Below are 15,794 nucleotides of genomic sequence, written 5' to 3'. Positions count from 1 at the left end.
CACGTGTGACGTATAGAATATATAGGTAAGGGCGAGCGTATGGGATAGAGAAACAGGTACAGTATATATTATATAGAGAGATCTTATAGATTTAAAGCTACCCCCCGCGTTCCGGCGAGGAAGGGGGCTGCCCGCGCTTGGCAGGCTATAGGGACCCCCCTTCGTACCCCTATATACCTATAGGTCCGTCCCTCTATAGCCCCATGGCTACAGGGAGCCCTATACATCCTGGGGATCTATACGTTCTGGCCCGTACCCTCCCCACCCCCCTCCCCGCCGCCCATCCGGGCGCAGCCGTACCTGCTCCTACAGCCACCGGCACGTATAGACGCCGTGCGGCCCCCGCCGCGGGCGCAGACCCTTATACGCTCCATACGTCCCCCCTTTCCGGGCGTATTTACGGCTCCTATAGAAAGGCCTCGCCCCCCGAGCGGTTACCCCTCCACTCTTCCACCCTATAGCTCTCGCCACGCTTCTATACGTGCGCTCGCTCTACAGAGTGTTTGCTTATAGATCGACGCTGAGCGCGCGGAACATATGTGCAGACTTTAAATCGACACGTATGTGTCTCCTCAGACGCGTCCACACCTCCCTGCACGTATATGCATCTCCTTAGACACGTATATACAGCTCCTCAGACATGTACACACCTCCTTCCACATACATACATCTCCTTAGACATATATACACCCCCTTCCACGTATATACACCCCCTTCCACGTACATACATCTCCTTAGACATATATACACCCCCTTCCACGTACATACATCTCCTTAGACATATATACACCCCCTTCCACATATATACACCCCCTTCCACGTACATACATCTCCTTAGACATATATACACCCCCTTCCACATATATACACCCCCTTCCACGTACATACATCTCCTTAGACATATATACACCCCCTTCCACGTACATACATCTCCTTAGACATATATACACCCCCTTCCACGTATATACACCTCTTTAGACATGTATACATCTCCTTCCACGTACATGCATCTCCTTAGACACATATACATCTCCTTAGACACATATGCACCTCTTTAGACACGTATACACCTCCTTGCACATATATACAGCTCCTTAGACACACATATACATCTCGGCGGATTTAAATCTCTTTACTCGTGTATACATCCCTCCAGACGTGTGTAAATCTCTCTACACGTATATACATACATCTCTACACACATTTACGTCTCTCTCCACACGTATATGTCTCTCTACACGTATATACCTCTGTCTGGACGTATTTAAATCTCCGCGCCTATACCCGCCCCGCTCCGGACTCTATACGTGCGGACGCCCTCCCCCACCCACGCTCGTTAAAGCTCCGTGGCCGCACGCGCCGGCACCTATAGCTTCCACAGGCGGCCACACCTCAACGGCGCCTTTAACCTATAGAGGTTGTATAGGCTCAACAGACGAAACAGGTCTGCCCAGGGCTATATGCGACCTCTATATATTCTCCCTCTGTTCGCTCTGCTTATATATATGTGCCCTAGGAGGTACCTCTAGGTATACATCCCATCACTCCATGTGTATATTCTATGTATACGTTCTCTATATTCTCCCCAGTTATAGAGTCTCTATACTCCATGTATATATTCTCTCTCTCTCTCTTCTCTCTCTCTATCTCAATATTCTCTCTATATTGTCGTACATATATTCTCTCTATATGTACCTCTCTATATTCTGTGTTCTCGCATATATATTCTCTACATATTTATCTATATTCTATGTATATTCTCTCTATATATTCTCTCTCTATACCTATCTATATTCTCTCTATGATCTCCCTATATATCTATATCTGTCTATATTCTCCCTCTATATCTCTCTGTTGCCTCTCTATATGTATCTATATTCTCTGTGCCTATACATCTATATTGTGCCTATACATCTGTATTGTGCCTATACATCTGTATTGTGCCTATACATCTACAGTCTATATGTATCTATATTCTCTGTGCCTATACATCTATATTGTGCCTATACATCTGTATTGTGCCTATACATCTACAGTCTATATGTATCTATATTCTCTGTGCCTATACATCTATATTGTGCCTATACATCTATAGTCTCCGTGCCTATACATCTATAGTCTCTGCCTATACATCTATATTGTGCCTATACATCTATAGTCTCCGTGCCTATACATCTATAGTCTCTGCCTATACATCTATATTGTGCCTATACAGTGTGTCTATACATCCCGTGTCTGTACCCTCTATACACGCTCTATGTTCTCTCTCCCCCGCGCCCCCCGCGCTCGCTCCCTATAGGCTCCTCTCTCCATACGTCCCCGCGCCGGCGCTCGGCGCCGCGTTCGTCTCGTGTCCAACGGGGCGGGGGGGGGGGGGGGGGCGGCACTTCCCGGCCCTGTTCTCGCCCGGCCCACGGCTCGTCTGGAACCGGAGCACGCCGGCCCGAGCAATCCCGGGTAATCCCGGGTAATCCCAATCCCGGGTAATCCCGAATAATCCCGGGTAATCCCGAATAATCCTGGGTAATCCCGGGTAATCATGGGTAATCCCGAGTAATGCCGAATAATCCCGGGTAATCCCAATCCCGGGTAATCCCGAATAATCCCGGGTAATCCCGAATAATCCTGGGTAATCCCGGGTAATCATGGGTAATCCCGGGTAATCCCGAGTAGTCCCGGGTAATCCCGAATAATCCCAATCCCGGGTAATCCCGAGTAGTCCAAATCCCGGGTAGTCCCGATCCCGGGTAACCCTGGGTAATCCCAGGTAATGCCGGGTAATCCCGACTCCGGGTAATCCCAGGTAATGTCGGGTAATCCCAATCCCGGGTAATCCCGGGTAATCCCAATCCCAGATGATCCCAGGAAAACCCAATTCCGGATAATCCCAATCCCGAGTAATCCCGGGTAATACCGGATAGTCCGGATCCCAGATAATCCCGACTAATCCTAATCCCAGATAATCCCGGGTGATCCAATCCCGGGTAACCTCGGGTAATCCTGGATAATCCCGGCTAATCCTAATCCCAGATAATTCCGGGTAATCCCGACCCCGGAAAATCCCAATTCTGGGTAATCCCGGGTAATCCCAATTCCGGGTAATCCCAGGTAATCTAATCCCGACCCCGGAAAATCCCAATTCCGGGTAATCCCAGGTAATCTAATCCCAACCCCGGAAAATCCCGGGTAATCCCGGTCCCGGCTAATCCCAATCCCAGATAATTCCGGGTAATCCCGATCCCAGATAATCCCAATTCCGAGTAATCTCGGGTAATGCCGATCTCGGACAATCCCAATCCCAGATAATCCCATGTAATCCCGATCGCAGATAGTCCCGGCTAATCCTAATCCCAGATAATCCCAATCCCGGCTAATCCCAATCCCGGGTAACCCTGGGTAATACTGGATACTGTCACATAATCCTAAACCCAGATAATCCCAGATAATCCTGGGTAATCCCAATCCCAGATAATCCCAGTCCCGAGTAATCTCGGGTAATGGCGATCTCGGACAACCCCAATCCCAGGTAATCTCGGGTAATCCCTATTCCGGGTAATCCCAGGTAATCTAATCCCGACCCCGGAAAATCCCGGGTAATCCCGGTCCCGGATAATACGGGTAATCCCGGCTCCGGATAATCCCGGGTAATCCCGATCCCGGATAATCCGGGTAATCCCGGATAATCCCGGGTAATCCCTATTCCGGGTAATCCCAATTCCGGGTAATCCCAGGTAATCCCGACCCCGGGAAATCCCGGGTGATCCCGGTCCCGGATAATACCAATCCCGGATAATCCGGGTAATCCCGGTTAATCCCGACTCCGGATAATCCCGGGTAATCCCGGTTCCCACCGCTTTAAAATTGAAATAATCCCGAGCCCAAAGCGCGGCCCTGGCCACGCCCCTCCCCCCCCCGCGCCTGCCTTTTCCCCCCGTTTTCAGCGTTTCGCAGGTTTTCTCTTTTCTAACCCCTCCCCCCACTCACCTGCTCCTCCGGTGACATCACAGGCCTCCAGTGACATCATCAGCCACCTGGAGCTCCCCACCCTCGCCTGCTGCTCCAGTGACATCACAGGTCCCCAATGCCATCACCACGCACCTGGAGCCCCTCCCCCCCCATTCACTTGCTTCCCCCGTGACTTCACAGGCTGGCAATGACATCATCGCCCCCTTGGAACCCCCCCAACCTGCTCCGCCGCTGACATCACAGGCCCGCAACGACATCACACCCCTCCCCAAGCAGGCGAGACACGGGGGAAACGGCGCCGCCGGCAGCTCGTCGCTTTAATGAACCATTTACATATGTACACGCCCCTCCCCCCCCCCCCCAAAAAGGGGGGGGCCGGCCTAGAAAAATAAAGGGGGAGGGGTCGCACGCGCGTGCGCCCCACCCCCCCGCCTCATTTTGGGGGGGGGGGATCGCCCTCAGGCGGGGGGGCGCGCCCCGCCCCCGGCGGCGCGCAGCAGCAGGCGGCGTCCGGCTTCGTAATCGTCCTGGTCGACGCTGACGAGGAGCCGCACGTCCTCGCGGCCCACGGCGCGGCGCAGCCCCTCCGTCAGGAAGACGCCCTTCAGCGCCTCCAGCAGCGACCCGTTGAGGTAATCGCCCCAAAAAGCGTCCAGGTAAGAGAGTTCCGAAAATTTGATGTCGCAGAGGATGGAGCCCAGGTCGCGCGACTTCAGCACGCCGCTGGCCTGGCCGAAGACGTCCAGCTGGCGCCCGGGGCCGCGCGGGCGGCGGGAGGCCACGCCGCGGCGCAGCGCCGACTCGTGCTCGCAGTACTCGGCGCGGACGCGCAGGCGGATGTCTGCGGGGGGGGGGAGGGGGAAACGGGGAGGGGGTCAGAGGGGCGAGGGCGCCGGGCACCCCTCGCCCCGGACTGCACATGGAGAGCCGAGGGGAGCGGCGCGCCCAGTAACACCAGTTCCTGTACTGGGACGGGCTCCAGATCCGCCAGTACCCCTGTACTGCTCATAGAGACCCAACGGGACCAGTGTGCCCAGTAACACCAGTTCCTGTACTGGGACGGGCTCCAGATCCGCCAGTACCCCTGTACTGCTCATAGAGACCCAACGGGACCAGTGCGCCCAGTAACACCAGTTCCTGTACTGGGACGGGCTCCAGATCCGCCAGTACCCCTGTACTGCTCATAGAGACCCAACGGGACCAGTGTGCCCAGTAACACCAGTTCCTGTACTGGGACGGGCTCCAGATCCCCCAGTACCCCTGTACTGCTCATAGAGACCCAACGGGACCAGTGTGCCCAGTAACACCAGTTCCTGTACTGCGATGGGCTCCAGATCCCCCAGTACCCCTGTATTACTCATAGACACCCAACGGGACCAGTGTGCCCAGTAACACCAGTTCCTGTACTGCGATGGGCTCCAGATCCCCCAGTACCCCTGTATTACTCATAGAGGCCCAACGGGACCAGTGTGCCCAGTAACACCAGTTCCTGTACTGGGACGGGCTCCAGATCCACCAGTACCCCTGTACTGCTCATAGAGACCCAACGGGACCAGTGTGCCCAGTAACACCAGTTCCTGCGCTGGGACGGACTCCAGATCCCCCAATACCCCTGTATTGCACGGAAAGACCCAATGGGACCAGTGCGCCCATTAACACCAGTTCCTGTACTGGGATGGACTCCAGATCCGCCAGTACCCCTGTATTACTCATAGACACCCAACGGGACCAGTGTGCCCAGTAACACCAGTTCTTGTACTGGGACAGACTCCAGATCCCCCAATACTCCTGTATTACACATAGAGGCCCAACGGGACCAGTGTGCCCAGTAACACCAGTTCCTGTACTGGGACGGGCTCCAGATCCGCCAGTACCCCTGTATTACTCATAGACACCCAACGGGACCAGTGTGCCCAGTAACACCAGTTCCTGCGCTGAGACAGACTCCAGATCCCCCAGTACCCCTGTACTGCTCATAGAGACCCAACGGGACCAGTGTGCCCAGTAACACCAGTTCCTGTACTGGGACGGGCTCCAGATCCACCAGTCCCCCTGTATTACTCATAGAGGCCCAACGGGACCAGTGTGCCCAGTAACACCAGTTCCTGTACTGGGACGGGCTCCAGATCCCCCAGTACCCCTGTATTACTCATAGAGGCCCAACGGGACCAGTGTGCCCAGTAACACCAGTTCCTGTACTGGGACGGGCTCCAGATCCGCCAGTACCCCTGTATTACTCATAGAGACCCAACGGGACCAGTGTGCCCAGTAACACCAGTTCCTGCGCTGAGACAGACTCCAGATCCCCCAGTACCCCTGTACTGCTCATAGAGACCCAACGGGACCAGTGTGCCCAGTAACACCAGTTCCTGTACTGGGACGGGCTCCAGATCCACCAGTCCCCCTGTATTACTCATAGAGGCCCAACGGGACCAGTGTGCCCAGTAACACCAGTTCCTGTACTGGGATGGGCTCCAGATCCGCCAGTACCCCTGTATTACTCACAGAGACCCAACGGGACCAGTGTGCCCAGTAACACCAGTTCCTGTACTGGGACGGGCTCCAGATCCGCCAGTACCCCTGTATTACTCATAGAGACCCAACGGGACCAGTGTGCCCAGTAACACCAGTTCCTGTACTGGGACGGGCTCCAGATCCCCCAGTACCCCTGTATTACTCATAGAGACCCAACGGGACCAGTGTGCCCAGTAACACCAGTTCCTGCGCTGAGACAGACTCCAGATCCCCCAGTACCCCTGTACTGCTCATAGAGACCCAACGGGACCAGTGTGCCCAGTAACACCAGTTCCTGTACTGGGATGGGCTCCAGATCCCCCAGTACCCCTGTATTACTCATAGAGGCCCAACGGGACCAGTGTGCCCAGTAACACCAGTTCCTGTACTGGGACGGGCTCCAGATCCGCCAGTACCCCTGTATTACTCATAGACACCCAACGGGACCAGTGTGCCCAGTAACACCAGTTCCTGCGCTGAGACAGACTCCAGATCCCCCAGTACCCCTGTACTGCTCATAGAGACCCAACGGGACCAGTGTGCCCAGTAACACCAGTTCCTGTACTGGGATGGGCTCCAGATCCCCCAGTACCCCTGTATTACTCATAGAGGCCCAACGGGACCAGTGTGCCCAGTAACACCAGTTCCTGCGCTGAGACAGACTCCAGATCCCCCAGTACCCCTGTACTGCTCATAGACACCCAACGGGACCAGTGTGCCCAGTAACACCAGTTCCTGCGCTGAGACAGACTCCAGATCCCCCAGTACCCCTGTACTGCTCATAGAGACCCAACGGGACCAGTGTGCCCAGTAACACCAGTTCCTGTACTGGGATGGGCTCCAGATCCCCCAGTACCCCTGTATTACTCATAGAGGCCCAACGGGACCAGTGTGCCCAGTAACACCAGTTCCTGTACTGGGACAGACTCCAGATCCCCCAGTACCCCTGTACTGCTCATAGAGACCCAACGGGACCAGTGTGCCCAGTAACACCAGTTCCTGTACTGGGATGGGCTCCAGATCCCCCAGTACCCCTGTATTACTCATAGAGGCCCAACGGGACCAGTGTGCCCAGTAACACCAGTTCCTGTACTGGGACGGGCTCCAGATCCGCCAGTACCCCTGTATTACTCATAGACACCCAACGGGACCAGTGTGCCCAGTAACACCAGTTCCTGTACTGGGACGGGCTCCAGATCCCCCAGTACCCCTGTATTACTCATAGAGACCCAACGGGACCAGTGTGCCCAGTAACACCAGTTCCTGCGCTGAGACAGACTCCAGATCCCCCAGTACCCCTGTACTGCTCATAGAGACCCAACGGGACCAGTGTGCCCAGTAACACCAGTTCCTGTACTGGGACGGGCTCCAGATCCACCAGTCCCCCTGTATTACTCATAGAGGCCCAACGGGACCAGTGTGCCCAGTAACACCAGTTCCTGTACTGGGACGGGCTCCAGATCCGCCAGTACCCCTGTATTACTCATAGACACCCAACGGGACCAGTGTGCCCAGTAACACCAGTTCCTGCGCTGAGACAGACTCCAGATCCCCCAGTACCCCTGTACTGCTCATAGAGACCCAACGGGACCAGTGTGCCCAGTAACACCAGTTCCTGTACTGGGACGGGCTCCAGATCCCCAGTACCCCTGTATTACTCATAGAGGCCCAACGGGACCAGTGTGCCCAGTAACACCAGTCCCTGTACTGGGACGGGCTCCAGATCCGCCAGTACCCCTGTATTACTCATAGACACCCAACGGGACCAGTGCGCCCAGTAACACCAGTTCCTGTACTAGATGCAAAACCCAGCTCTTCCAGTTCCTGTTTGGGGCCAACATGACCAGTTCTCCCAGTTTCTACACTGGGCAGGCTCTCCCAGTGCCCTCCCAGCGCTCCCAGTTCCCCCAGCACCCGCACTGGGCCGGCTCTCCCAGCGCTCCCAGTGCCCTCCCAGCGCCCGCACTGGGCCGGCTCTCCCAGTGCCCTCCCAGCGCTCCCAGTTCCCCCAGCACCCGCACTGGGCCGGCTCTCCCAGCGCTCCCAGTGCCCTCCCAGTGCTCCCTGTTCCCCCAGCACCCGCACTGGGCCAGCTCTCCCAGTGCCCTCCCAGTGCCCCCAGTACCCGCACTGGGCCGGCTCTCCCAGCGCTCCCAGTGCCCTCCCAGTGCTCCCAGTTCCCCCAGCACCTGCACTGGGCCGGCTCTCCCAGCGCTCCCAGTGCCCTCCCAGCGCTCCCAGTTCCCCCAGTACCCGCACTGGGCCGGCTCTTCCAGCGCTCCCAGTGCCCTCCCAGCGCCCGCACTGGGCCGGCTCTCCCAGCGCTCCCAGTGCCCTCCCAGCACCCGCACTGGGCCGGCTCTTCCAGCGCTCCCAGTGCCCTCCCAGCACCCGCACTGGGCCGGCTCTCCCAGCGCTCCCAGTGCCCTCCCAGCACCCGCACTGGGCCGGCTCTCCCAGTGCCCTCCCAGTGCTCCCAGTTCCCCCAGCACCCGCACTGGGCCGGCTCTCCCAGCGCTCCCAGTACCCTCCCAGCGCTCCCAGTTCCCCCAGTACCCGCACTGGGCCGGCTCTCCCAGCGCTCCCAGTGCCCTCCCAGCGCCCGCACTGGGCCGGCTCTCCCAGTGCCCTCCCAGTGCTCCCAGTTCCCCCAGCACCTGCATTGGGCTGGCTCTCCCAGCGCTCCCAGTGCCCTCCCAATGCTCCCAGTTCCCCCAGCACCTGCACTGGGCCGGCTCTCCCAGCGCTCCCAGTTCCCCCAGTACCCGCACTGGGCCGGCTCTCCCAGCGCTCCCAGTGCCCTCCCAGCGCCCGCACTGGGCCGGCTCTCCCAGCGCTCCCAGTGCTCCCAGTTCCCCCAGTACCCGCACTGGGCCGGCTCTCCCAGCGCTCCCAGTGCCCTCCCAGCGCTCCCAGTGCCCTCCCAGCGCCCGCACTGGGCCGGCTCTCCCAGCGCCCCCAGCGCCCTCCCAGTGTGCCGAGCGGGGGGAGGGGCACCTACCGCAGGTGACTTTGGCCGGGGGGTCCCGGGGGGGCGGCGGGGGGGCGCGGCGGGGGAGGGGCGGCCGCGTCCGGCCTCGGCTCGTCCGCTTCCGCTTGCCGGAGCTGGAGCCTGTGGCGGGGAGAGAAGTGGGAATCCGCGCCCCACGGCGCGCCCCGCCCACCCGCCACGCGCCACGCCGCCCCACGGCGCGCCCCCCAACCCCCACGGGGACCCCCGCGCCGCGCCCCGCGTCACCTACCCGTCTCCCAGCGCTCCTGCCGCGGCTGGGGGGTGGCGGCGTTCAGGCAGCCGCCCACCACGGCGGGGCCGCAGGTGAATCTTTCCGGCGAAACTGCCGGAAAAACCAAAAAACCCCAAACCCCTCCAAAACCGCGCTTCGGCGGGGGCGGGCGGCGCGGCGGCGGCGGCGGCGGCGCGGCGCTTACCCGGGCGCGGGCGCTTGAGGGTGACGCAGCGCAGCAGGTCGTGGCGGGTGAGGACGCGCAGCAGCCGCAGCAGGTGCCGGAAGTTTCCCTCGTCGCACAAACCGCGACGTTCCAGCTCCAGCAGCAGCTCGACGCCGTCCCGCGGCCGCGCTCGCGCCTCCGCCCCGTCGCCGCCGCCGCCGCCCGCGCCGCTTCCAGCTCTCCAGGAGGGGGGAAGGGCCGTCCTCGCCGCCCCACAGCGCGGGGTCCAGGGGGTGCGACCCCGGGTGGGCTTCGTCCAGCAGGAAGGAGAGGACGGCCACGTCGCTGGGGGTCAGCTGGGCCCCCACCACCTCGAACAGCCGGTGCAGCGACACCATCCCATAATACTCCAGGCACTCCTCTTCCTCCCAGGGCGGCGGGGGGGGTCGCCGGGCATGGGGGAGCCCGGGGGGTCCGGGTGCCGCCGCCGCCCCCCCCGCGGGGAGTGGAGCTGGGAGAAGGCGCGCAGGGACTCCACGGCTGGGGGGGGGGGGGGACGGGGACGGGGGGGGGTGGGCGGGGGGGGAGGGGGTGTCCGGTAACGAGCCGCGGGGGCTGAGGCTGCCTGGGAGGGGGGGGGGTACGGGGGAGGGGAGCGGGGTGAGGGGCGGGACCCCCGGCGCTCCCCGCCCCCACCGACGCCGTGACCTCACCCCCCACCCCCACCCCCGGGGCTCCCCAGCCGTGACCTCACGCCCCAAACCCGCGGCTGCCTCCCGCCCTTCCCCCCCCACCACCCGGGGGTCGCAGCCCCTCCCCCCCAAAGGCCCCCCCCCCCCCCCGTAACAACCCCCCCCCCCCGCCCTCCTCCGGGCCGCCCCCTGTGCCCGCCCAGCCCCATCTCACCCCCACGGGGGGTCCCGGGACCCCCCCAGCCCCCCCCCGTCCCCACAGGCCGCCCCTCAGGCGCCGTCACCGCCCTCAGCCCCGCCGCCCCGGAGGCCGCGGCCGCCCCGGAGGCCGCCGCCGCGCTCTCCCGCCACTCAGCCCGGCCCCCACCGCCACCCCCGGCCCCGCGAAGGGGGTTTTTACCTCAGGGACCCCCCACACCCGCCCCCCCCCGACCCCACCGCGGCCCCGCGCTCCTCACCGGTGCCGCCGCCTCCGCCGCCCGGATCCTTCTGGCACCTTCGATCGCTCTGCGCATGCGCCGCCCCTCCCGGTTGGGACACGCCCCCCGCTGGGACACGCCCCCCACCCCCCGCGGCGCAAGCGCGTTGGCCCCGCCGTCCGCCGCTCCCCCGCCTGGCCACGCCCACCGCGCAGGCGCGCGGCCGCCCCTCCGCCGCCCGGCGGGCGGCCACCGCCCCTCCGCGCATGCGCCGCCGGCGGCACGCGGACCCCCGGCCGCCGGCCTCGTGACCCACGTGTGTGGAGGGGCCGGCGCGCCCCTCCGCGCCACGCCCCCCCGCGCGCTCCGCCCGCGCGCATGCGCGGCGGCGGGCCGGCGCTTGCGCTGGCGGCGTAGGGCGGGGACGCAAATGGCGTAGGGCCCGGAAGTAGCCGGCGGATAAACGCTACGCTAGTGGCGTAAGCTGGGGACACGTACGGCCGCTAAGCCATGGACGTAGTGCAGGAACGCAGGCGGCGTACGAGAGCTACGCCGATTGCGTAGCGGCGTATCCCGGCCCGCCCCCCTCCCGCCTCGCGCTTGCACACGCCTCGCTACGTGGAAAACCGGCCACGGGGCCCCACGCACGCCCACGTGCAACGCCCCCGACCCCCCCCCCCCCCCCCTCGCGCGCACCCACGCGCAACGCTTTGCCCGCCCGACGTGCAACGCCTCCGCCCGACACCTCCCCCCCCGCCCCCCGCGTGCAACGGGCACCCGTGACACCCCACCCTCCCCCGTGCACACCCGCGTGCAAGCGCACGTGACGACCCGCGTGCAAGCGCACGTACCGTGACCCCCCCCCGCACGCTTCGCCCCGAGCGCATGCGCACAGGACCCCGCCCCCCCGCCCGCCCCTGCGCATGCGCCCCTGGCGAGGGGAGGGGGCGTGGCCTGTCTTTGTTCCCCCGCCCCCTCGGCGGGGCGGAGCGCGGTGGGCCCTAGGGGCGTGGCTCGCTGGCCTCGCCCCGCCGGCAGTGCCGAGCCCGCTGATTGGCTGGCGCCGCTCGGGCCAATGAGGGCGCTCGTTGGAAGGGTGTGAGCGCCGGGAGGAGACGGCGGCGCAGCGGAGCGGAGGCTGCGGTGAGTCCCGGGGCTGCGGCCGCGACTCGCGGCGGCTCCGAGGTCCCCCGGCCCCACAGCGGGATCCTCCAGCCCCATAGCGGGTCCCCCGGCCCCACAGCGGGATCCTCCGGCCCCACAGCGGGTCCCCCGGCCCCACAGCGGGATCCTCCGGCCCCACAGCGGGTCCCCGGCCCCACAGCGGGTCCCCCGGCCCCACAGCGTGGTTCCCGCCGTCCCTATTCCTCACCCCGGGCCTCTCTACCCCACAGCGGGAGCCCGCAGGCCTATACCGTGTCCTTCTGCCCCACAGCAGGGCCCCTCCGCCCCATCCCGGCTCTCTGTGCCCCACAGAGGTATCCTCCAGCCCTATACGGGGCCCCACAGCCGGGGCCCTTGCCCTAGACCCGGCCCCTCAGCCCCACAGCTGCAACCTGGGCCCTATATCAAGCCCCTCAGCCGGGGTCCCTGCCATGCTTCTCCGCCCCACGGCAGCATCTCCCCCTCCCCTTTCCCGCATCCCCTGACCCCCCCCCTCAGTGGGGCAGAGCCTCCGCTCCCCCCCCCCCCCAACTCCCCCCTCCTCTGCCCCCCAGGGATGGCGCAGGCCCAGCCCGCGCTGCTGCTGCAGCACCAGTACATGTGCTCCGAGTGCGGGGGGCTCTTCGACACGCTGGGGGAGGTCCTCGTCCACCAGCGCGGCCACGGGCCGCCCCTCCCCGCCGCCGCCGCGACCCCGCGCTACCAGTGCCTGGACTGCGGCCGCCTGCTCCCCTCGCCCGCCGAGCTGCTGGCCCACCAAACCCAGCACCCCCGCGGGGGGCCGTGCGGTACCAGTGCGGCGAGTGCCGGGCGCTCTTCCCCTCCCCGGCCCTTTGCCTTCAGCATCGCCGCGGTCACCGCCGCGCCGAGACCCGCGCCGAGGCGCCGGCCCCCCACCCCTACGAGTGCTCCGAGTGCGGCCGCCTCTTCCCCCGCCCCCGAGGAGCTGCTGGAGCACCAGGGCGAACATTTCGCCGCCACCGAGAAGGAGAGCGGCGAAACGCCGGCGCCCGACGCCAAACCCGACTCCCCCACGCCGCCGCTTTCGCCGCCGCCGCTGCCTTTCCGCTGCGGGGAGTGCGAGCGCGGCTGCGGCTCGGCCGAGGAGCTGCGGCGGCACGAGCGGGAGGCCCACGGTGCCGCCGCCGCCGCCGCCTTCTCCTGCCCCGAATGCCGGCGCGGGTTCGGCACGGCCAGCCGGCTCCGCGCCCACCGCCGGGCGCACGAGGGGGGCACCCACCCCTGCCCCGCCTGCCCCAAGGTCTTCAAGAAAGCGGCGTCGCTGGAGCGGCACGCGCGGCTGCACCGCGGCGAGACCCTCTACCTCTGCGTCGCCTGCGGCTTGGGCTTCGGCACCGAACCGGCGTTGGCCGCCCACCGCAAAACCCACGCCGGCCCCCCCGCACCGCTGCGCCTGCGGCAAGACCTTCCTCAACATGACCAAGTTCCTCTACCACCGCCGCACCCACGCCGGCAAGAGCGGCGCGCCGCGCCCCAACCGCGAAGCCGCCGCCCGTCCCCGGCGCCCGCCGCGCTGCCCCGAGCGCCGTCACCGCTGCCCCACCTGCGGCCGCGCTTTTAAGAAGTTGGTTCACGTCCGGAATCACCTGCGGACGCACACGGGCGAGCGCCCGTTCCAGTGCAGCGTCTGCGGCAAAACCTTCGCCTCGCGCGCCAACCTGCTGCGGCACCACCTGACCCACACCGGCGAGCGGCCCTACGAGTGCGACGTGTGCCGCAAGCGCTTCACCCAGTCCTCCAACCTGCGCCAGCACCGCCGCCTGCACGGCGCGGCCGCCGCCGCCGCGCGGCCGCCGCCCTCCTTCGCCTGCGGGCTCTGCGGCAAAGCCTTCGCCGACCGCGGCGGGTTGAGCCGGCACCGGCGGCGCCACGAGGGCGGGGGGCGGCCCCACCAGTGCGCGCTGTGCGGGAAGGGCTTCGGGGCGGCCTGGGGGCTGCGCCTGCACCAGCGGACGCACAGCGGCGAACGCCCCTTCGCCTGCGCCGACTGCGGCAAGGCGTTTCGGCAAGCCCCCCACCTGCGCGCCCACCGCCGCCTCCACGCCGACCGGCGCCGGCGCCGCCGGCCCGGCGAGCGCCCGCACCGCTGCCCGCTCTGCCCCAAGGCTTTCCGCAGCGCCGGCGGCCTCCGGAGCCACCGGCGGCGTCACGGCCGGACCGACGGCGGCGCCGCCGACGTCACCCGCGCCGCTACCGGAGTCGCCGGCGTGGCGGCGGCGCCGCCGGGGGAAACCATCGCCATCATCGAGACGCCGGAGCCGCTGCCGCTGGCCGAGACGCTGGCGCTTTGCCGCGCGGCGCTGGAGGGGGGCTGCACCTCCGCGCCGACGCCTTCGCTTGAGGGGGGAGGGGGGGAAGGGGCACGCCCCCTCCCCACCGCCGCCGCCCCCCTCCCTTCCCCCAACGCGGGAAATAAAAGGTTGAGCCCCCCCGAGGTCGCTGCGGGTTTGGGGGGGGGGGGAACGTCCCCAAAAACTCCCCCCCCGCCCCCTCCCCCGCCCCGAACCAGACCTGGAGGGAGAGAGAACCCAAATCTTCACCCCCCCGTGGGGTGGGGGGGGGAGACACCCCCTAAACCCATCCCCAACCCCCCCCAAAACACCCCCCCCGCCCCCAAATCACGCACAGGGCCCCCCCTTCTCATGCCAATAATTTATTGAGCCGGGGGCTGTACAGAGCGGGGGGGAGGGGCGGGGGGGGAGGGGGCAGCCGCATTTTTGGGGAGGCCCCGGACACCCCCCCGGCCCTGGGGGAGGGGCTCGGGGGCAGCGGGGGGAGGGGGCGATAAGAAAGCCGCCCCCCGTCAGTCTATTTACAGCAATAAAATGGGGGGCGGGGGGGGCTATTTACAAGGGGGGAGGGGGGATAAAAAACCCTTCCCCCCCCCCAATGTTGGGGGGGGGGGCCCCCCCAGTGCTGGGGGAGGGGTTAGAAACGAGGCCTTGGGGGAGCCCCTCGCCCAGCCACGCAGTCCTGGGGGGGGGTTGTCTGCCCCTCCCCCCCCCCCCACCGTGGGGGGGGGCGGGGGGGCTCAGGAGGGGCTGGCGATGGGGCCGCTGCCCTCCCCCGCCGCGACCGGGCTGCGCCCCTCACCTGGGGGGGGGGGGGGGGGCGCGTTGGGAGGCGGCGCAGGGGAGGGGCCCCAGCCCCCCCCATACACCCCCCCTCCCCCCAAATCCCATCCTGCCCCTCCCCAGCCCCCAACGCCCCCGCAACTGCCCCCCCCCCCCCCCAGTATCCCACAATGCCCCCCATCGTGCCTCCCCCTCCCCCCATAACCTCTCCCTGGACCCCCACCATGCCCCTCCCCCCCCCAGCCCCCCTGCCCCTCCCCCCGGACCCCCGTGCCGCTCACCGGGGGGGTGGGGGCGCAGCCGCGCAGGTGGGGGGGCACCAGGGTGGTGTTGAGGGAGGGCTGGATCCCCAGCTCTGGGGGGGAGGGGTCAGTGCACCCCGAGACCCCCCCGGACCCCCCCTCAGCCCCCCCCAAGCCCTCTCCAGACCCCCCCAACCCCCCCCCCCTCAGAACCCCTTCAGATGCCCCAACCCCCCTCGAAACCCCTCCCAGGCCCCCACAACCCCTTTAGACCCCCTCAAGCCCCCTCCCCAGCCCCCCAAATCTCTAAGC

General features: G+C 65.2%; 1 protein-coding gene across 1 annotated transcript; it reads right to left on the bottom strand.

Annotated features, from left to right (window-relative positions):
• Positions 1-4,257: 4,257 nt before the first annotated feature.
• On the bottom strand, positions 4,258-11,077 carry DEDD2 (death effector domain containing 2; the record flags this gene model as incomplete). The annotated part of the gene is given in 6 exon segments (XM_082012000.1): positions 4,258-4,807; positions 9,482-9,592; positions 9,723-9,815; positions 9,910-10,088; positions 10,090-10,295; positions 11,021-11,077. Coding segments are annotated over 6 exon segments (1,029 nt in total). The 3' UTR covers positions 4,258-4,424.
• Between the last annotated feature and the right edge of the window lie 4,717 nt (positions 11,078-15,794).

Source organism: Phaethon aethereus, assembly GCF_964289735.1.
Source record: "Phaethon aethereus genome assembly, chromosome: 30".
Classification (NCBI taxonomy): domain Eukaryota; kingdom Metazoa; phylum Chordata; class Aves; order Phaethontiformes; family Phaethontidae; genus Phaethon; species Phaethon aethereus.
The sequence above is the reverse complement of the archived record's forward strand: the minus strand, read 5'-3'. Positions and strand labels throughout refer to the sequence as shown.